Source organism: Agelaius tricolor, unplaced genomic scaffold, assembly GCF_023055355.1.
Source record: "Agelaius tricolor isolate 1412-34295 unplaced genomic scaffold, bAgeTri1.0.p SCAF_46, whole genome shotgun sequence".
Taxonomy (NCBI): Eukaryota; Metazoa; Chordata; class Aves; order Passeriformes; family Icteridae; genus Agelaius; species Agelaius tricolor.
In genome coordinates this window covers 2,886,805-2,908,250 of record NW_027269306.1, presented here as the reverse complement: position 1 = coordinate 2,908,250, position 21,446 = coordinate 2,886,805, and the positions used below count along the sequence as shown (strand labels likewise).

The following is a 21,446-nucleotide window of genomic DNA, read 5'->3' as shown; positions in this document are numbered from 1 at the left end:
GTGATGGGGCAGTGAAAGCACACAGCAGTGAAGTTCTACCCTCTTTACCATTTCCATAAACATTTAAGTCAGGTGCTGCATAGGCAGCATCACTGAAAGCTCCTTCCAAGAATGAAATTCCAAGAATTTCATCACTGAAAGCTCCCTCAAGTTTCATTCCAAGAGGGGTCAGGATCAGCCACCCTCTCACTGAGTGCAGGAAGCAGAAGAACCAGAGAGCAAGTGGAGCTGTCAATAGAGGGAATAATTGCCTGTATGCCATTCCTCTCTGAAAACACAGGCACTGTGGAACCCTCAGAGACCTTTCCAGGCACACTCTGTCACCACTAGCAGCTAAATTTTAAGTCAAATACTGGATTAGCCAAAAGTGCAACAAATAAACAGCAAAGTTAATAAACAGCCTCGCATAAAAATGAAACCCTAATGAAACCCAGTGCAGTTTGTTGATACCACGTGCAGTCTAGGCTACATGCATAATGTAACAGTGCAACTGCTAACAGCAGGCTCACAGAAGATAATTTACACTTGTTTTCATGGACATGAGGAACTGATCTTTGAAGTTGTCCCTAATGAGATGCTGCTTGGCCCTAACAGCATCCTGAGAGAACGTGCTGGGTTTTTTTTTCCCATCCCTCCCCTGCATCCGGTGCATATTTATGATGCAGAACCCAGAGTTATTGAAATTGCACACGTGCACTGCTGTCCCCTCCCTGTGCCATCTCACAGTGGGGGCAATACCTCCTAAAATGTCTCCACTCAGCTTCGAGCCTTTGCTGTAATTACCAGCCCACCTCTGCCAAGGACCAGGAGATGCTCAGGGTTAATGAAGGCGGTTTTATCCCCCTGCACTGCTGCCCTCCCGAGCTGGTGGAGCTGCCAGGTCAATTGGCAGCTGGATCACACGCGGCAGAGGGCACACCCAAACCACAGGCACAAGGCTCCCCTGAGAAAACACAAGTGCAGCCCTGGATCTCAAAAACACAGGCAGCAGCACATTGTGAAACACTTCACAATGACCAATTTCCCCCAGCGGCTACAGTTTTCCTAAAAGAACCCCACAAAACCTATTTTTTCATCTTGGAGAGAAATCTCCATAACATGAACATGAGAGATTTCTCTCCCTAAGTAAACTAAAAAAAAAGACTATTTTAAATGCAGTAAACTAACAATAAATTCTTTTTACATTATCAGTTAAAAAAAAAAGTTGCAAAGAGAAGAAAAGGATTCTAAAAATTTGGTTTAATTCTTACTATTTTTTCTTCTTTTATTTATTAACAGCTTATCTCAGGTTATTTCTGGGTATTTGAGATCATTTATACATTTCTCTACTTCCATTTACTGGTCATCTAATAAAATTTTCTTTATCCTCTTTTAAAATTTTAAGCCTACTTTACCTTTCTCCTAATCCTGTCATCCTACCTCCCAACAAAAATAAGTACCTAAGTAATTAACCAACACTAAAACCCACCACACTCATCAACATGTTAATTAAAAAAATCTCAAAATTAAAGAAATCTTGAATTAACAAACCAAAAACCACTGCAGCAAGGCAAATAGGAAAAGGTTTTTGCTGTGCCCTGTGTGGTCACTGCTCCACCCACCTGTGACAGCCTAAATTTTACCCTCTCTTCCATAGTTCTCCCAAGCAGAGCCATCCATTATATTAGATATTATATACGTTATATTCTATTATATAAGTATTATTATGTATTTCTATATTATAGTATATTTTATATTTATTATATAATATATATATTATATATATTATATATATTTTATATATTATAGGTGATATGTTATATATGTTGTGTTATATCTTATGTTATATCTTATATTATATCTTATATGTTATATTTTATATGTTATGTTATATTAATATATGTTATAAAAATATGTTATATTTTACTTTGGTTATACCAGCAGAGAATCGACATTTAAATTCTTAAATTTCTGCCTTTTTCTGCTTGGAAAATAGGGGAAAAAAAAAAAAAGATCCCTAAATTCTTGGAGCACACCTGTCAGCACTGTCTGTGCTGTATGAAAGCAGAGCATGCTGTTTAGGATTAGATGACTCAGAGGACGGTTAGCAGGATGCTTGATTTTTCATTTAGAGCTCATTATCTAATAACACACTAAACAAACAGAAATTCTACCCCACTGACAGCTATTTGGTGCCTTAAAAAAGCCAAAAACAACCCCACAAAAACCAAGACAACACAAAAAAATATTCTTCTTTAATTCCTATAAACACCCTCTTGCTCAGCATGACTGTGCTTCCATGCAAACAGCTACAAGGCATAAGTCTGGAAGTCCAAAACCTAAAAACTTTTTGTTAGGAAAATAATGAAACACATTCAAAGACACAAAAGACAGATTCCAACACAGCAATATATAGCATATATATATATATATATATATATATATCTATATCTCACACTGCTGCACTTCATGCTAGGGCAGCAAAGTCTTTAAATTCATATGCAGACAGTAAAATTGTAATAAATAAATATGGCTATATGTCCAAGGTGTGATAAGAGTTTCACCTCAGGCCAACAGCTTATCTCAGGTTATTTCTGGGTATTTGAGACCATTTATACATTTCTCTACTTCCATTTATTGGTCATCTCCAGAACATTCCTCCTGCAATTTATTTTGCAATTGTCTGGACCCAAAGAAATGGCACTGTCTCTTTATAGACAGATATACAGAAAATTGCCATGTCTATTCCAAATCTTCTACAGGACCCCATTTAATCTGAACTAATTAATAGAACTAATAATTTAATTTGAACTAATTAATAAAAAAAACCCTCTACCAACTTCCTGGCTCCAGGAGTTTCAGTTCATACCTCTTAACTCTCCACTGAATGAATGATTCACAAGAGGTTTCCTCATGCCCTGGAATGACATCTGTAAAAGCTGCTGAGAGGAGCACCCACTGAAAGCAGTGACAGCATGAAATCATGCTACGAACAGACTCTCAAGGAAGCCAGGTGATCCAAAACTCATTTTCAACCTCAATTAATATTTTTCTCTTGACAATCTAGACCGGATGCAAGGATTCTTTTCAGGAAAATAAGCTCTGTAATAATGATATGGGAAATGAATGAGCCAGAAGACAAAACAAAATCCCCTCCGAATTCAGACCACTCTAACTCCTTGAGACCAGGGATTTCCTTTCTGTCCTCACTCCAAAATGAAGCCTTCATTCTACAAGCACCCATTTTTAAACCAACCAAGGCACACAAGTGGTGGTGACAGATTACCAGAAAGAAATGACAAGTCCATGCATTAAAAGCCTGTGTTCTGTGCCATTGATGTGCCAGGTCCTGAGGGGAGCAGAGTGTGTGTGATCCTGCCATCCAGGCAGCAGCCATGCACAGCAGCTGAGCACAACACCACCAAAGGTCACAGTGGAGATGATAAAAGGGGGGAAAAAACCACATAGCACCCCTGGCATTACCATCAGCATTTTAATTCTCTGAGGGTGTCTGAAATTCCTGCTACAGCATTTGATCTGTGCAGTCTCATGAGGCATTTGTAGGAGAAAAACGCTCCTGAGAACTTGATACAAACAATTAAATTAACCTCCAAAACACCTGACAAGTCACAATATGAATCATAACTCTCTCTCAAAAACCCAAAGAGTTCCCATAACTGGAAACTTTCAAGGTATAGAATAGCAGCGAGAGCAGAACAACATTAATTCTTGTAAACATCCCTGTTTAACGAACAAAGTGATAAAAAAAATCAAACTAATGTCAAGAGAGACGTTATCAAAATGAAACAATTATATAAATAAATTTTCAAGTAATTAAAAGATTACACCTGGGTTATTTAGATAGATAGATAGATAGATAGATAGATAGATAGATAGATAGATAGATACACATACATATATATGATTGTGAATTTATTTAGTTTGAATTTATTCACTTGCTTTGCACCAAGAGGAAAAGTGAATGCCTGGATGACTTTACATTTACAAAATAAACACACCACAAAGACGAAATTTCCCTCTTCCTTAATATCTGTCAATTACCATAATCTTATATGCGCACTGCTAACAGCCAGAGAAAATAAGCCCTTGAAAGAATCATTGCTTAAAAGTGAGGGAGCTGCTTAATCTGGTATTTTTAAGTGGCAGGTCCTGTCCCACTGGAAGCAATAATGATGTCACTAATCATTGCATTTCACAAGTATAGGACAAGGCTCCTATTGATTAAATATGCTGGCTGACATGAAATTTTAATTCTGAACGTTATTTTCCCCAAAACTACTACCTCACCATTCACAGGAAAGCAAATAACCCATTGCTAATGCTCACTGCTGGCCAAAAGTGGCTTGAAGAAAGGAGGAAGCCTGGAATAATTAAAAAATAATGACTTTTTCTCCTTTGTGCTGCCTGTATCAGAGGAGCAGGAGGGAAGATGGACTGGACTGGCAGCTTTTCCTTCCCATCAAGTGATGGAATAGCCAAACATTGAGGAGTAATGTGCTGACCTTCCTGCTCACAGCCACTACACTCAATCCCTTATCCCAGGGAAATGGGAAACGTGGTAAACAGCAAGTTTGCTGGCTCACAGCTCCATCAGAGCCAGCCCCTCCATCTCACACCCTCCTTCCTTCCTCCTGCCCTCCCCCAGCCTCCCTCCATCTGCTGCCCCCCTGGGAAGGGAGAGCTCCCCTTAATGGCTGTGTGCTTTCAAGTCTAATGTGCTGGATATAAGTTAATGCCCGCTGCTCTAAGTGGAGACTCTGCTGCAAGGAAGCCTCTGGTGCTGTTTTTTTCCCTGTCAACATCCAGCAGAATCCTCTGTAGCCCTAATGTCAGCCAGGGTGCAAGGAAGAGAGGGTCTGGGAATATGAAATTCACAACCTGCGACAAAAGCAAGCCTTGAAAGATACTACACTGCACAGTAATTTAAATAATCTTTTAGGGAAAACAGGAGACAGTTGGGATTTTATTTGTCACTCCCCTCCACATAATGATTTAAATTTAGAAAATAAGCCCACTATAAAATAGGGCATAGAAAAATAAGGGCAAGCATTTCTCTGTCAGTGGAGAACACAGGTGAACTTGCAGCAGAAATAAAAAGGGCCTGATCTATCAGCTATGAAGAGGACAGCTATTTGGGGATGGTGGATTCTGGATGATGAGCTGCTCTGCAGCCATGCTCTGCCCCACTCTGAAAGATCCAGCATGCTCATGGCCCAGCCCTGGGTGCCACAGCAGCAGCAGATCCTGCAGCAAACACAGAATCACAGAATGATGAGGTTGGAAGAGACCTCTAAGATCATGGAGCCCAACCTATGCTCTAACACCTCACCTGGACTATAGCACCAAGTGCCATGGCCAGTCTTTTTTGAAACACATCCAGAGACGGTGATTCTACCACCTCCCTGGGAAGAGCATTCCAGCACTTTATTATCCTTTCAGTGAAGAATTTTTTCCTAATATCCAACCTATACCTTCCCTGACGTAGCTGGAGCCTGTGCCCTCTGGTTCTGTCAGAGACCAACCCCCCCCCTGTCTCCAGCCTCCCTTCAGGAAGGTGTAGAGAGCAATGAGGGCACCTCTGAGCCTCCTCTTGTCCAGGCTGAGCACCCCCAGCTCCCTCAGTGGTTCCTCACAGGGTTTGTGTTCCCAGCCCCTCTCCAGCCTCGTTGCCTCCTCTGGATGTGCTCCAGCATCTCAATGTCCTTCCCAGCCTGAGGGGCCAGAGCTGGACACAGCACTCCAGGTGTGCCCTCAGCAGTGCCAGTACAGGGGCAGAGTGACCTCCCTGCTCCTGCTGGCCACACCATTCCTGACCCAGGCCAGGAGCCATTGGCCTTCTTGGCCACCTGGGCACTGCTGGCTCCTGTCCAGGGGGCTGTGGAGCAGCACCCCCAGGTCCCTTTGTGCCTGGGCACTGTCCAGCCACTCTGTCCCCAGCCTGGGACGTTGTAGGGGATTGTTGTGCCAAATGCAGAACTGGGCACTTGGACTTATTCAACTTCATGCTCTTGGACTCTGCCCATCCGTCCAACAGATCTAAGTCTCTCTGCAGAGCTTTCCTTCCTTCCAATAGATCAACACAAGCTCCCAGGGCTGGGGGAACCTCCAGCTTTATCGAGGTTCTGAGCAGGCTTTATGGCCAACTCTTCAGGAGATAAATAAAATGACTGCAATGCCAGGTACCTAAACTTTATTGTTTGGAACTCAAAATTGCTGTTTTCTGCTCCAACCACTTGGTACTGTTCCAGGAACATTACTGGGTGCAAGATTATCCTATTCTAACTTTTTGTCTGAAAAAGGCAGCAAAATAAAAACCATTAAATGGGGTCTAGTCTCATTTACCACAGGACAGAATTGGTTTGACTTCAGTATTTTAAATGCACACATGTTCCCTGTTTTATTTTATGTCATCTTAACTTGCTGGATTTTTTAACATATTGGTTAAAAAAATTTAACATTTAAATTTAATTTTTTAACTTTTTTTTTTTTTAGTTAACATATTGGTTTATATTGTGGTGGGCCTGGCAGTGCTGGATTAATGGCTGAAGTTGATAATCCAGCCTAAACAAATCCATAATTCAGTCACAGCTTCCTCCTAATTAAAGACAAACACACAGATACACAGATATACAGACCCACCACTGGTGAGGCTACACCAGGAGAGAGATCACTGGAAGTAGCTCACTGGAAAAAAACAGAACAAAACCAAAACTTCAGCTACAGCACACCACCTAAAAAACTGCAACCTTCATGGCCCACACCAAAACTGAAAGGAAATGGGTAAGGCTTGAATTTCCAAACCCCAGCAAACGAGTTGTGCCTTCTGAAGGAGCTGCCATGAGGTGTGCATGCATGGAGCCTCTTCTGCACTGCTCTGATGCTCGCTCACAGCACAGGGAAGAGCTCAGAGCCACTCTCAGGCCCTCTGCAAGCAGGAACAACCTCCTCAATGCCATAAAAGTGCAGCTGCACGTGCCAAGTATGAGTCAAACCACTGGAAACAAGAAGTCATTGCTCCAAGGACCAAAACTCACAGCTTGCTGGAAAATCCACTCCTAGGGACTCAGGAAATTGTGAATTATGCAGGGAATGATTTCCCCATGCAGGACAGGGGGGACTGCCCACCCAGCACCAGGCTGGGCTCTGCCTTGCCAGCAGCAGCTTCCCAAGCTCACTGCCCCCAGAGATGCTCTGAATTCATTCTGAGATCTTTTAAAGGCATGTCCCTGCCTCACTGTACTTCTGCTGGGCCTAAAAGCATTTATTTTCTCAAGCTGCATCGTGGCATGTCACAGAAATCAAAAGCAAGCTGTTCAAGTGTTCCTTTGACAGGGAGACACGCCAGCCCTCCATTTCTGAATTTTTCCATGTTAGGTAACTGACTCCAAAATTAAGCCACCTCTAGGAGCTCAAGATCAGAAATGTAAACTCAAAATGACCATGCCAACACTGAGTGCAAAAAAAAATTAACATCCACAACCAGCACTTGCTCACTTCTGAAATAAACTTCTTGCACCACTAAACTTCTTGCATCAAGCATAAGCAAGCTGCATATAAAAATTTAACATATAACACAGACATCTAAACTCACATTGTTTACAGGGCTTTCCTTCTGCTTATTTGCCAAAAAAAAAAAAAAAATCGAGCAAGGGTTTGCAAAAGAAAAGTCAGATGTGTGATAGGTGCAGGCTCCCTCATCACTGCTGCCAGGAAGGGCAGCCTCATCCTGCCACTGGGAGAAAACCAGGAGCCAAAATTTCTCCAGTGGGATTTGCAGTGTGGGGCCTGCAGACTCAGTTGTTCACTCTCTGTTTGGAAATCCACCCTCTAGAAGTTGTTTCACAGGACAGATCGTGCCTCACCCTTCAAGCACTAAATAAAAGCAAGAATCTGCTCCAGTTCTGCAAGAATCACTCCACAACAATATCCCTCCTGCCCTGGTATTTCAAAAAGCAGAAATTCACAAGTTTCCAGAGACAGCACAACATCCTGATTGCAATGTATTTCCATCTCTTTTGTCAAACTGCTTCACAGCAGATTTTCCTGGGTGAGCACAAGGTACTGTGGCAGGAGCCCCTGCTGCACACAGCATTCCTGGCCACATCCCATCACACTTCTCCCAAAAGGTTTTTGGGACACACACACACACACACACACACACTTTTGTGTGCTGTACATAAACTTGGAAGTGCAACTCAGCTGTGTCTCAGTGTGACTGACCACAAAATGAACCATACAGCCAACACCATAGAGTCAGATCATGGAATGAAAATTTCCTTTTTTAGTGCTCAGCTACTGAGTAGGGCCTTACAGATAAAGTGTTTGTGACCTGAAGGCTTCTGTGCAGCACAAAAGGACACCAACACACAGGAACACCAAAAAACTTCTCTTCCCTCCCTCTCAGGGTTTGGCAACAGCAGCCAGGCTGACTCCACAAGGTGTTTAAACAGCACATTTTCATCAATGAAAATCTTCCTCAGTCTTATTTCTGCACCAAAGGTGAACAAATACCCCCTTCCTCCTCTGCCTGCCCACTGGTGGATCCATAAGCACATAACTCATGGCAGGTATTTCAGCAGATACAAACAGCTTGCTTGCTGGGGTTTGGAAATTCAAGCCTTCCCCATTTATTCTCAGTTTTGATGTGGGCCATGAAGGTTGCAGTTTTTAGGTGGTGTGCTGTAGCTTAAGTTTTGGGTGGTTGTTCTTAATTAGGAAGAAGCTGTGACTGAATTCTGGATTTGTTGAGGCTGGATTATCAACTCCAGCCATTCACCTAGCACTGCCAGGCTCACCACAATATAAACCAGTATGTTAAATGCTAAAGATATTAAAAAAAAAAAAATGCAGCAAGTTAAGATGACACTAAGCCAGCTCCCTGTCCTGTCTGCCCCTGTGACCCTCCACTGGTGAGGCTACACCAGGAGAGAGATCACTGGAAGCAGCTCACTGAAAAACAAAAATCCCACTGAACAAAAACCCCACCCCACTAGAAGGACATTCGTACCCTGGACTGTTCTCAGGGGTCTCTGTGGTCCTGGCTGACCCCAAGAAGTGTCAGAGTCTCTTTTTTCAGCTCTGCAACTGCAGAAGGAGTCAGGATTCTTCTGTTCTGGCTCTCAAGGTTGTTTATTTTCTGTTATCTATAACATTCTTTCCCTGACTGCTGAGGTCTGTCCAGCAGGTCAGTCAGTGGCACTCTGACTGCCTTCAGGGCAGAGTTGTCTTTTTATACTAAAAACTACCAGTACTTTATTTACAATTATTTTCTAATACTTATCACTTATGTTAGACAGTCTGTCTCTACTTTAAACCAATCTAAAAGTGCCACCATCCCTCAGAAGATGGAGGTTAGGAAGAAGGAGAAAGAAGGACAAGGCACACCCAAATTCTTCCATCTTGGGACTACAAGCCCCCATTCTAAAAACCCCAAAATTCCACTTTTCACTCTGTGATAAACTAACTATCATTCTACTTCAACTTTCATGGCTTGGAAATCCTCATATAAGGTTGGTAATTTTTTCCATGGGTCAAAATCAAATGCACAGGGGGGTCTTGGGCTCTGTGCCAAGGACTCTGAGCCCCCTGGCAGGGGCTGGAGGGATCCAGGACAGGCAGAGGGATGTCCTGGGTTCTGACACACTGTCTCAGTGCCCATCCAGCAGCCCCCAAAGGCTCTGCCAGCTCTGCAGGGGCAGGCAGGAGCAGCAGGTGCAGCCCTGAGGCCTCTCCTGTAGCAGGGATGTCCCCCCTGAGTAACTGCAGGGACTGATGGACTGGTTTGGATGGGCACAAACCGCTCTGGCAGCCTGGTGCCCCAGCACAAGAGGGGTTAATCCCCACCTGAAACCACACCTGGCTTCTGTCTCAGGGCAGGGTGATGTGCCAAGACAGTAATAACAGGGCAATGGTGACAAAAATAAATTATTTTAAACCTGTCCTACATTTATTATAATAATAATAATAATATTGGCACTTTTACAGCATTAGCCTTCCAGGGATGTCAGGCCATTTTTTTAAAAGGTAGGTTGGTATTACTCCTTTTTACAATGACAAAAAGAAAGGTCAGAAATTTAATCAAATTTTCGAGAGTGCTTAGCACATGATGACTGCACTGTATAAACTCAATACAAGGGGCCTAAATTTGAATTTTAATTACAAAACTGAGCCTTACACCACCACTGTATGAACACTCCAAGTACGCTCCACACTCCAGCATCCCAAATAAGTGCAGCTTCTTTAAAAAGCTGTTTTCATTTTAAACCTAAAATTTAAGTTTAGAACTTAGGTGCTGCTTAGATTTTTGCACAAGTAACTTTGAACAGTGTAAAAACCAGTGAGATGGCAGAGATCTTCACTTACACAGACCTTCACAGGCACCAGTAAGAGTTTTCTTAATGACTAAACCTGCACCAAGGTGAGCTGAGCATGAGCCAGGACCCCAGGAAAAAATCCCTGGCTTAAGTGCACTCATTCAAAGCACTCCTCTTCCCACAACTTAAATGCCACTTGATTGTTTCAGAGACTATTTTTAATATATTTATAATAAATATACACTTATTATAATATATATTATATACATATATAATAATATAAATATATTTTTAAATAAATAATATTGAATATTAAATTTTACAATAAATAAATTTTATACTAGATATATTTATAATAAATATGTAATTCTATATTTATTTACTTAATAATAAATAAATATTTATTTCTTTGGAAAAATCAGTAGTGAAAAGAAACCTGAATGGTTATAAGCTGTGTATGTTTTTGTAAATATATATATATATGTACATTATATATATATAATATAAATATATATAAAATATATATTATACATATATAAAATACACATATTTAATATATAAGATATATTATATATATATATCTTCTATATATAAAATATATATATATCTTATATATATAAAAAATATATATATACACATATATATACATATATATATATATATATATATAGATAGATAGTGTTATTAATGGCCAGACCAACAGTTTCCAGCAAAACCACACCAATCCTATCACATCAGTAGCAGCTGAAACAGCCCTGCCCAGTCAGTCACACAGGTACAGCTGACTGCTGTCAGACTGAATCTCTTTTTCTCTCAACCAAAAACATTACAAGTACCAGCTCCACTTTTCTGTAAATGTCAAATGAGTTCATATTTTGCTAATGCCAAATATCACACACCGTACAAGGAACAAAAATCCAGGCTGCTGCAAATCAAGTCCATGATTTCCCACTAATCTCAGGGGGAGTTTATAAAGCCCTTTAAATGCAGGATGGTTTCCCCAAGAAAAGAAAAGGAAAATAAAAAAACAACAAACCAAGATCCTCTCTTGTCAAGGTCAGTAGTCTAAAAAGATTCTAACAATGTGAGGTTTCATCACAGCTGAAAGTTTTTCCTTCTAGGATCAAACAGTGGTTTTATTTTTTTATTATTATATTCTGATTTTAAAGCAAAATTTTAACCTAATTTCTGATTTTAAGGAAGTTGTAGTGTTAAAGTTTAAAATTATTTAAAATTCTGTCACTGTACCTTACATTGAAGTTTCTGGTTTTTATATATATAAATATGTAAGTATAAATATATATACGTATATATGTATAGATATATATATATATCTATATATACATTTATCTCTATTTATTTTTATATATATATATTTACACACAGACATTTCCGTACTTTATTCAACCAGACATATATTTCTGCCAATATAAAACTATGCTTATACGCTTTAAAATAAGAATATTCACATGGGGGATTGCTGTAGTGCAGAAAAGGCAGTAAAATTATATAGTTACAGATTGGAAAATGTATCTCCAGGTATGAATAAACTTATTTAGAGGACTTCTGCTCTGGCACGGAAACCCCTATTTTTCTCACTCCCCTGTTATTGAATTTAAACCCTAACAAATTGTGAACATGCAATCAAAGTACCCTAAAAAAAAGAAGCCACCACTACTCCAAAAGGCTCAGCCTACAGCTATTTTATTATTTCATCTTCACAAATCTCCCTCATCCTCAGCAGACAGGCCTGTCCAAAGGTGTATTTTCCATAATAGAAACACCAGGTTTATTTCACTCTTGACTTTTTTTTTTCCCCCCTTGCAATTAAATGGGGTGTTGTACCTAAACAGGAAGATTTTTCTGTCTGGTTAAAAGTTAAGGAATGAGTTTTTCACTTGGATTTGTCCTCAGGCTGCATCCTGGTATTGTTGGTACCACTGCTAGCAGCCTCATACAGAATATTTAAAAGTCTCAACGTGCTTAAAAGCTGGTTTAGTTTACAAAATAAACAAACAAACACCCAAAAACCCCCTCAAACATACTCTTATACACCTAAGGAGCAAGAAGCACTTCCCTCTTTAAATCACAATGCTTGCCAAAAAATTTGAAAGTATGAAAACTTTCAAAATAATAATAATAATCAACACAAAGCACAGAGAAGCATATTACAGGTGTTATAATATTAATCACTATATTATAGCTATTTATAGCTATATTTTTAGCTAATTTTTTTATTATTTTACAGCTGCCTTTGAAAGCAGGGAACTGATGTGATAATGTAAATTAAAACTAACAGAAAGTAAACACTAACTGGACAAAGCAATCAAATACAAGCACTTTGTAGCAGTCTAAGTAACTAAAAGTTACAGTCCAAATGTAAGTCACAATCTGACTGTAACTAAGTAACTGAAACCTGTGGGTGGGAGCATGGCTTCAGGACAAGAAAATAATATTTAAGATTACATCCCTTCATGCAAAACAATTGTGCAGCAAAAATTGCCTTTAGAATACCTGTTCAAACATTTATTAGTAGAGAAATGAAATGAAATTTAAAGAAATTAAATTAAATTAAATGGTTGGACAAACTGATTCAAAAGTTACACAGACAAACCTGCTGTTGCTGCTGGGCCAAGCAAAGGGGGGAGCTGTAATAAATTCTCTGTTTTTAACTGACGCTATGCTTAAACAAATTGACTAAGGAGTATAAAAAATACATATAAAGCTAAGAGAACTCTATCCCAGCTGCCTGAACTACATGAAAGGCACAAAACAAAAGTGGGAGAAGGAGCCCAGGACATGTGAAGTGGCAAAGCTGTGCCTTACTCACCAGATTGAAGCTGGTGATATTCCATGGGTTCTCCTCTACTCTCTGTAAAATCAGAGTTAGGCCCAGAGGTTACAGGACCTTGCAAATGGCTCAGTGTAGGCCAAGAAACCAGTTCTCACCTTTGCACAGCATATCCATGCAGAAATGACTTCTAAAACCAATATTTCCTTTAGCAAAGAACGCTGCCTTCGCAGCTGCACCCAGCTCCTGATTGATGTCCTGCAGCAGCAGATTGCCCTGCTGTTCACATACATGGCACAAAACTCAGCCCCCACGTTGCTCCACTCATTTCTCTTCATCCCATGATTTTTAAAATACATTTTTCGCTAGAGAATAAAGCCTCTTCAAACTCCCTCTTAGGGAAAAAAAAAAAAAACAAAAAACAAAAAAAAAACCAAAAAAAAAAAAAAAAAAGAAACCAACAAACCACACAGATGCATTACTTTAAAAGACAGCAACAAAGAAAAGCAGACGGTAAAACCAAATCAAATCAATCCTGGCAGCTGCGGCAATGTAGTACTAACAGAGCCAGAACAGGGTAAAAAGATGATGGTTTCTTTGTTAATACTGCTTTTACCAATTTTCTGTTAACATTTCTCACTTGATGACAACCTCTTTCAGATGAACACACAAAACTTCCATTACAATACATTAAGAAGCCAAATAAAGGCTCCATCTGAGGCTACCACATAATCCAGTCTCCCCCCCCAGTAATAATTCTGTTTCTCACATCACACAAACCCTCAGCACACCCAGATCTTCCCTTCCTTGCTGGCCTCTGCCCACCTGGTGAAGGATCCCCTCTGTCCTTTCTCAACAAGTTGTCTAAAATCTGTCATTTGCTATCCAGACCTGCACCTGAACTCAGCTCCTGCACTGGAACATTTCTGTCTCTGCCTCCTCTGGCAATCTGAGACTGACTCATTGCCAGTTTTTCAAATTTTCATCTCCCTTTCATGTGCCACACCCTCTGCTGAACCAGAACTTCTGATTGTAAGAAAGTTGTAATATTTAAGTTTAAAATTATTTAAAATTCTGTCGGTACTTTGAAGTTTCAGTGTTTATTTCAACCACAGGGTTTTTCCAAACAAGTATCTTTCACGACATCCATCAAGTTAATATCATTTTACACTATCCCTTAGAGGAGCGCCTGGATGTTTGTGAGGTTTTTAAACAAAGCATGAGCAATTTTTACAGTGTTGAACACCACACTTAGTCCTAAATTCAGCTCCCGCTGAAGTCAATAGCCATAGGAAGGGGTTCTTTAAAACTGCTTTCTGATTTTCTTTTGTTTGCTTTGAATTCCTTCTCTAAACAAGATTTGTACTTAACGCCAGTCAAAAGCCCAGCCTGAAGTGCAAAACACACAACAGAAATTTGCTGGCAAAAGGTCTGAAAAGTGAATCGAGACGCGGAAATGTTTCTAAAAATCAAAGTTACATCATCATCGTGGTAGTAACAAATCAAATGTAGTTAATGGGAAGTTTTCCACCTTGAAAAGCGAATTACCACAGACACTCGTCAGCATCCTTCCTAAAGTTGCCTTTAGGAACATTGTAACCACACGAAATCCTATTAGAAGGTGCTGAACTCCTACATTGTCACTCTTCCGGCAGGCTTCTACATAACAAAAATGCAATGAAGTACCATACAACTTTCCCCCCTTATTATGCAAAATCCTTATCAAATTCAATAGTGTGACATGGTTCAAAATCCTGCCTGACAATGGCTCGCAGGATGTCCAGGGATGTCGGCTTTGTTTTAGTTTCACGTGCTTTTCAGTCTATTAATGCTAAGGGGAAAAAAAAAAAAAAGAACCTTCGCATAAATAACCGATAAAGATCAAAACCCCACTGAACAATGGGAAGGAAATTCAGAGTTGGAACCGGTGCTTTGCCGAGCGAGCAGCCCTTTGTGCCTAGGTGCCGACCCTGGGTGCCACAGCAGCCAGCAAGGAGGAGGTGAGGGAAGGAGGGACCTCCATCTCCCCTCTCTCCACGGTGTTCCCTGAGCTCGGGCCAGGGCTGGACTTTGCAGGGAGGTGCTGGAAGGGTTCGCAGCTCCCCGGAGGAGCCGCGGGGCAGCCCCGGCTCCTTTGTGCGGCAGGTTGCGGGTGGAATGTGGAATGCGGCACACGTTCCGCTCGCAACCGCCAGGACAAAGGATTCACTGATCGGGGGGGACAATTAGTCCCAATTAGGCCTATTTCGCAGCTGAGTGTAAGCGCTGGGGGAAGGGAGCTTAAATCTTACAGCAACGGGTCCCTCAGGCGAGTGAAAGCCACATCAGAGAGGTGACAAGCTTGAGTCACCCCGGGGTGGTGGCACCTCCATCCAGGAGAGGATGGAGCGCAGCTGGCATACAGCGGGTCAAAAACCCGCTGACCATTCTGCCTCTCAGCTCCCAAGGCCATTTCCCAGTTCTCCAGCCCCTCGTGGAGCAGCGGTGCCGCTGTCAGGGATACTCACATGTGCACGTGGGGAGGCTGGAAGCGGCTCTGGTTGATGTTGTAGTGCGTGAACGCCTGCGTTGGGTTGGAGCTGTACTCATCCACCGTTATGGTAACTTTGCCTTGTGAAGGAATTCCATGAGCCATCCTTCCTCCTTATGGACATGAGCAGCTCACAGCTTCCCAAGGCCAGGGGCAGGGCAGGGCATTGTGCTCCGGGCAGATCCCGACTCCCAGCAGCTCCGCATCAACTCCGTGACCTCTGCCAGGAGAGACAGACAGCGCACGCTGCCGTGAGCCACGAGATGTAAACACACACTGACCTACTGCTCCCAAGCTCTCCCGAGTTCCATTCAGATTTGAGATCTTTTTCTATATTCCTGATGTACCCATCACCCCTCTCCACGCATTACTATTCACTTTGTTTTGTTTTTTTTTTTTTTAATTACCTCATCATCCAACTCCATCATCATTAGACACATCCAAAGGATGAATGCTTAAAGTAAGGGTTTATCTTCAGGGGGTGGGGGAAGGGGGAATAAAGTATCTGCGTTGAAAGCTCCAGTTAAATACTCCCCATTTTGTATCCTTGATTTTAAATAATATCTCCTGTTAATTGCAACCACGAAAAACTCGCAAGCGGACCCAGCTTCCTGAAGGACAAAAGACTTTCCCCAAATATGCACACTCGTTTTCCAGCCGCTGCTGTGGCTTTGGTACACGAACAGCTGAGAAACTTACAAGAAACTGATGTAAAGAACACGTTACAATTGCACAGCTAAAGGCACACCCAAATACCTTTGAATCGAGGTGTCCGAGTGCCCAGAGAAAGGCGAGTATCGAGGCAACGTTAACAAAATATCCATATTATAGCATTGAAACTGGTTTGGACTCACTGTTAGCAGACAGCAATGATTTATCTGACTTTAGCGTGATTTCACGCATAAACATTTCTGCGTAAAATACAAGAAACAGGCTCTTCCCTCTCTCTGCATCCCTGTCTTTGGCTTCTTCGGAGTTCTTACACATACTTTGAGTTAGACCTGGATGTGTACTGTGCTATCAGCACAACCCAACAGCCAGAACCTCCCAAACACATCCCGCTGAGCTTCCCGCGCAAAATCCGAGCTTGGATTTCTGCGGTCGGTAACTGAGGACACCTCAGGGTATTACATAAAAGTGCTGCCTTCCTTTCTGAGGGCATCTGTGGAAATGGATCAGCCCATGGTCGAAGGGTGCTTCCAAGATGAGCAGCTCTGTAAAAGCCCCGTTTAGAGGCAGGTGCTCAGCTGGGACACGCTGTGCCAGCTGCAAGGACTTGGGTGAAATCACCACTCTCTGAAATTCCTCCCTTCAGCTGCCACCTGCAAGAGTGGACTTCCCCTATCTGGAGAGCATTTTGCAGAAGTAAATCCTTGCTTACTGCGAAGACAAAGAGATGGGAAAGAGAAGAGCCCTGAGCATCCAACCAAGCAATTTTTCCAGTGCAATTTCCCTGGGCTTCTCTAGCTCCCAGAGAGAAATGTGCTTGCCATGTGTAACGCTGAGCATTTGAAATCTTTGATTTGTATTCAAAATATATTTTTAATACAAAGACTAATTTCCAGTTTGGCAAGAGGCACGATGAAAAAGCTCTGCAAATGGCAGATGGCCTGCTATAGGCCATTTATTTTACTATTTTACCACCTCAGGCCTATGTAGGCTTCCATATGTTGGTTGGGTTGAGACATTCTGCAGCCTTCATTCTAGTAACTGGATTCTAACCTTCATCTTCCTTAGCATTGGAAGGAAAAAAAAAGCAAAAGGAAAAAATTAAAAGGGAAAAAAAATATGATGAAGATGAAAAGAAAAGGAAAAGCAGCAATTTCAAAACTGTCACTAGAGATGGTAGAGCACTGTAACTGTGGTCACAGCCTGGTCCTCCCCTGTGAGACCTGGTGGACCTCTCTCATGAGAGCAAGGTTTCAGCAGCCAAAACCAGCAAGGGTGAGCTTTGCTGGAACACATCTTTGCCCTGCTAGATGCGGTGGAAGATGCTGCAAGAACTGCTCACACAACGTAGTGGTTACCACGCCAAGTTTGCAGCTGTTTCCTGAATTTCCTTTACAATTATATTTCAGTGTTGTTTTGCATAACAGTAAAACACAACACCTGCTTCAAACTGCGGTCCCATTCCAAGCGCTGCAGTTCTTTTGAGATAGAAACTAGGAAGAGTGAGCAACAGCAGAGCAGCATAATTGCCCTGCACTGAGAAGTAAATACAAATGAAAACATCTTCCTGCCACAGAAATGACTGTCATTAACAAGACAGGCCATCAGAGCGCCCAGAAAAAAAAAAAAAAATACAGAGTTTTTCTTTTACACTACAAGAACTTTGGAGCCTTCATATGTTAAGAAGTAGTGTGAAAATTACATACATAATGTTATTTTTTTTCCGCAATTAAAAGCAACAATATGAAACAATGCATTAAACCAACAACAAAAATATGCTTGGGCTTTCACAAAAGCTAAATGACACTGCTTTCAACAACCCAGCATAAGAAAGGTCAGAACATTAAATTTCATATTATAGTTCACTCATGGAAGAAAAATCTAATTTGTTCATAAGAATGAATTATACATAAAGATAATAGGCGTTTTTTACAATGTTTGTAACAGTCCATGCTACAGAAAGAAATTACAACTAACTGGCATAAAACAAATGACAAGAGGACACTTAAAAAGCTGCATTAAATACTTTCAAGTTGACTCTCAGATTATAAGTGTATAAGCCGCAATTGCTTCCCATTGTTCTAATCTTTAATCTTAAAAATAAATCTGTACTTAAATTGAGACAAAGCTGAACAAAGCATCCTTTTAAAATTAAATTCAACAACAAATGCCAGATTGGGGGTAAAAAATATATATATATATATATATATATAATTTGAAGCTGGCTTCTGTGTCAAGTCTCTTAATTTCCATTTTCTACTCCATAGAGTACTACAGCTCAACTATCAGAAGTATCTAATTATTACCTTCTTTACTGTGAACGTCTCTGAAGAAAAGAGAAGAAAGAAGCTGAACACTTCAAAACTTTAAAACGAACATATCTTAGGCCCAAAATTAAAAAAAAAGAAATTAAAAGAGACTTCTTCGAATCGCTATCATTCTTCTTTCTCCAACTATGAGCACTACTTGAAGGCTACACACGGGAGATGAGTACGAAAAAAATAAAAGTTGGATTATCTTGCCATCTATCAAGGAAAAAACAACGTGTAATATCTTCTGCGCCTTTCGAGGCAGTTTCAAGTAAGAACGCCTATATGAAAACCCCAAATGATGCTTTTTCAGCACGTTGCCTTTTCCCAGCTACAGGCTGTTATCCTTTCGCAGCGTGTATCTGTAGCAAGACAGGAGATGTGCCATTGTACGCTCTGCCCAGCCTTACAGGTATAAACCGGCGCTTTTTCGGAACGGGGCTGGCCCAAAGGTGAGCTCAGCTAATTGTAAACCCTGTCAAAAAACTGCCACGAAATCTGCCCAGCTCAGTCCATTTCAGTGCAGCCTTACATCGCCCAGAGAGCCACTCACACGAGCCCTGCCTGTGCACACCAAGGCACGCGAAAAAACCATTTCCCCAAATAAAATATTTACGCCTTCCTCATCTGAATTTCAAAAATTCGCCTCTAGCTGGGCTCGGGCTGTGGCACAAAACGCTGAAAGGCAGGAGCCGGGAAGGGTTAACCCCGTGTCAACACCTTCTGGTGCTCCGTGCGCTATCCCGGCGCTGTTCCACCGACGCGGCACGCTGCACCCACCGGGGCCGCGCCTCGGCCCCCGGAGCCCCCGGAGCGCTCCCGGCTCCCCGAGATGCTGCGCTGCAGTTTGCCCGCAACTCCGCGCTCCCGCTCCCCCCCGGGCCCGGCGGAGGCTCCGCACCCCGGCTCTCCCCCGCCCCGTTCCCCCCGGTACCTGGGCCCCCGGCCTCTCCCCACCTCCGGCTCCCGGGCCGCCCCGGCCGCGGCCCCGCGGGGCGCCGGGCTCGCCCCCCGGTGATTGATGGCTCCGGGTGGCCAATGGCTCCGGCGCGGCCCCGTCCCGGCGTGTGCCGCCGCAGCCCCCGCCCCGCGCCCCCTGCCCCCGCCCCGCGGCACCGGGGGGCATCTCTGCCCCGTCTGCGCCCTACGTGCCGCGCCGCACAAAGTTCGCCTGGCCCCCGTCCCCGCGGTGCCACGCACCCCAGGGGCTGCGGGGGGAGGATGCTCGGCTCGGCTCGGGGGAGGGATGCCATGAACTCCTCAGCAGCCGCGGGCGAGCGGGGGGTGATGCCCGCCGCTTTTTATTGCGGCCCCGCCGAGCCCCGCGCCGCGGCCCCAACCCCTCCGAAGGCTCCAAGTGTCTGAGGCCTCCGGGATCAGGGTTTCAGAGCGGCTTCTCTGCCGGCGAAAGGGCGAGGGGCAACTCTGCCGGGGAACGCCGAGCCGACCCGCCTTTCCCTCCTTACTTTTGCGGCGTGTCCCCCCCCGCTCTCCCTCGCCCCCATGCCCGGCTCCCTCCGCGCCCGCAGCCCCGTCCCCGCGCCCGCCGGCTGCCGCCCGCCCGCCCGCTGGCCCCAGCCAGCACAAAGCTCCCCGGCCTACCCTCCCGGCCCCGCCGCCGCAACCCCCGCCCGACCCCGCACGCCGGCCCCGCACGCCGCCCCCGCCCCCGGGCCGCCCCCGCGCCGCCGCCCCCGCGCCCGGCCGGGCAGCGGCGGAGGGCAGCGGGGGCACGGCCTGGGCAGCGGAGCAGGGCAGGGCAGCCTCGCTCAGCGCCGCCGACATCGCCGCCCGGGCTGCGGGGAAGCGCCGCTGCCGCCGCACCGACCCGACCCGACCCGACCCGGCGGGCTCGGGCGGTCACGGCGGGGGCGCGGGCGGCCGCGCTCATCCCCAGCATTGTTCGCGGGAGGCTGGACCGGCGCCGCCGCCGGAGCTGCCGCCCGGCCCCCCCGCGCTGCCGCCCATGACACGGCACCTCTAACCCGCCGCTTTGTGCGCCGCTGCCCCCGCCGTGCCCCGCTGCGCCCGACACCGGCCCGGGGCCGCTCACCTTCCTTCCCTCCGCCGGCTGCCGCTGCGGGCGGGTCGGGGACGCCTTCAGCGTGGGCAGCGGGGCCGCTCCATGGGGCTGCGGGGGCGCGGCCGGGGCAGAGCCTGCGCCCGACCCCGCGGCGGCGCCCGGCGGCGGCGGCGGCGGCCCTGGCTCGGCTCCGGCTCCGGGTCCGGCTGCGGGAGCGGCAGCGGGGCGGCGGCGAGGGCGGGCGCGGTGCAGTGAGCGGGGCTGCCACTGGGGTCAGGGAGCAGGCACCAGGAAACACGGCGGCCACGGCGCTGCTCGCTCACACACACACACACACAGAGACACGCACGGCTCCTCCCGCTGCCTCGCACTTCGCCCCCCCGGGCAGGGAGGGAGAGAGAGCGAGCGAGCGCTGCTGCATTTCCCAAGTGGCGCACAAGGCTCCCCGAGCTGCGCTCTCCCTGCCGGGGTCACAGAGCCGGAGCCCCCCGGGACCCCCGACCCGCCCCGCATCCCGCATCGCCGAGCGGCTCGTCCGCTGCCCACCGAGATGACAAAATAAATAAGTAATAACAATTAAAAACCCCCAAATCCTCAGAACGGGTTTTCGCATCTTCCGCCGCACCTTTCGTCAGCGGGTGTTGATGCGGTGCCCTTCTCCTTTGTAGGTAAGCTCACCTCAGCGACCAGAAACACCAGGGTTCGCCTTTCAGGCCGAGCATTGTCTTAGGGTAACTGGGGCTTTCCTATGGGAAAATAAAATCAGGGATGTGGCTGTTGTCTTTTTTTTTTTTCCCCCACTTTTTTCTTC

The 21,446-nt window shown here is 44.6% G+C and overlaps 1 protein-coding gene across 3 annotated transcripts in view; it reads right to left on the bottom strand.

The window, feature by feature from the left end:
- Window positions 1-20,999, bottom strand: part of MPPED2 (metallophosphoesterase domain containing 2) — a 122,438-nt gene extending 101,439 nt beyond the window's left edge. The window contains exons 1-2 of one of the 3 annotated variants that reach the window (XM_071455246.1): window positions 20,666-20,999; window positions 15,612-15,854 (exon numbers count right to left, since the gene is read on the bottom strand). In XM_071455246.1, the coding sequence (XP_071311347.1) occupies window positions 15,612-15,739 (128 nt within the window). In that variant the 5' untranslated portion in view covers window positions 15,740-15,854; window positions 20,666-20,999. Of the gene's footprint in view, window positions 1-15,611; window positions 15,855-18,609; window positions 19,474-19,546; window positions 19,690-20,665 lie in introns of those variants that run through there. The other 2 variants (XM_071455248.1, XM_071455247.1) reach the window with 2 other exon arrangements.
- Window positions 21,000-21,446: the final 447 nt, after the last annotated feature.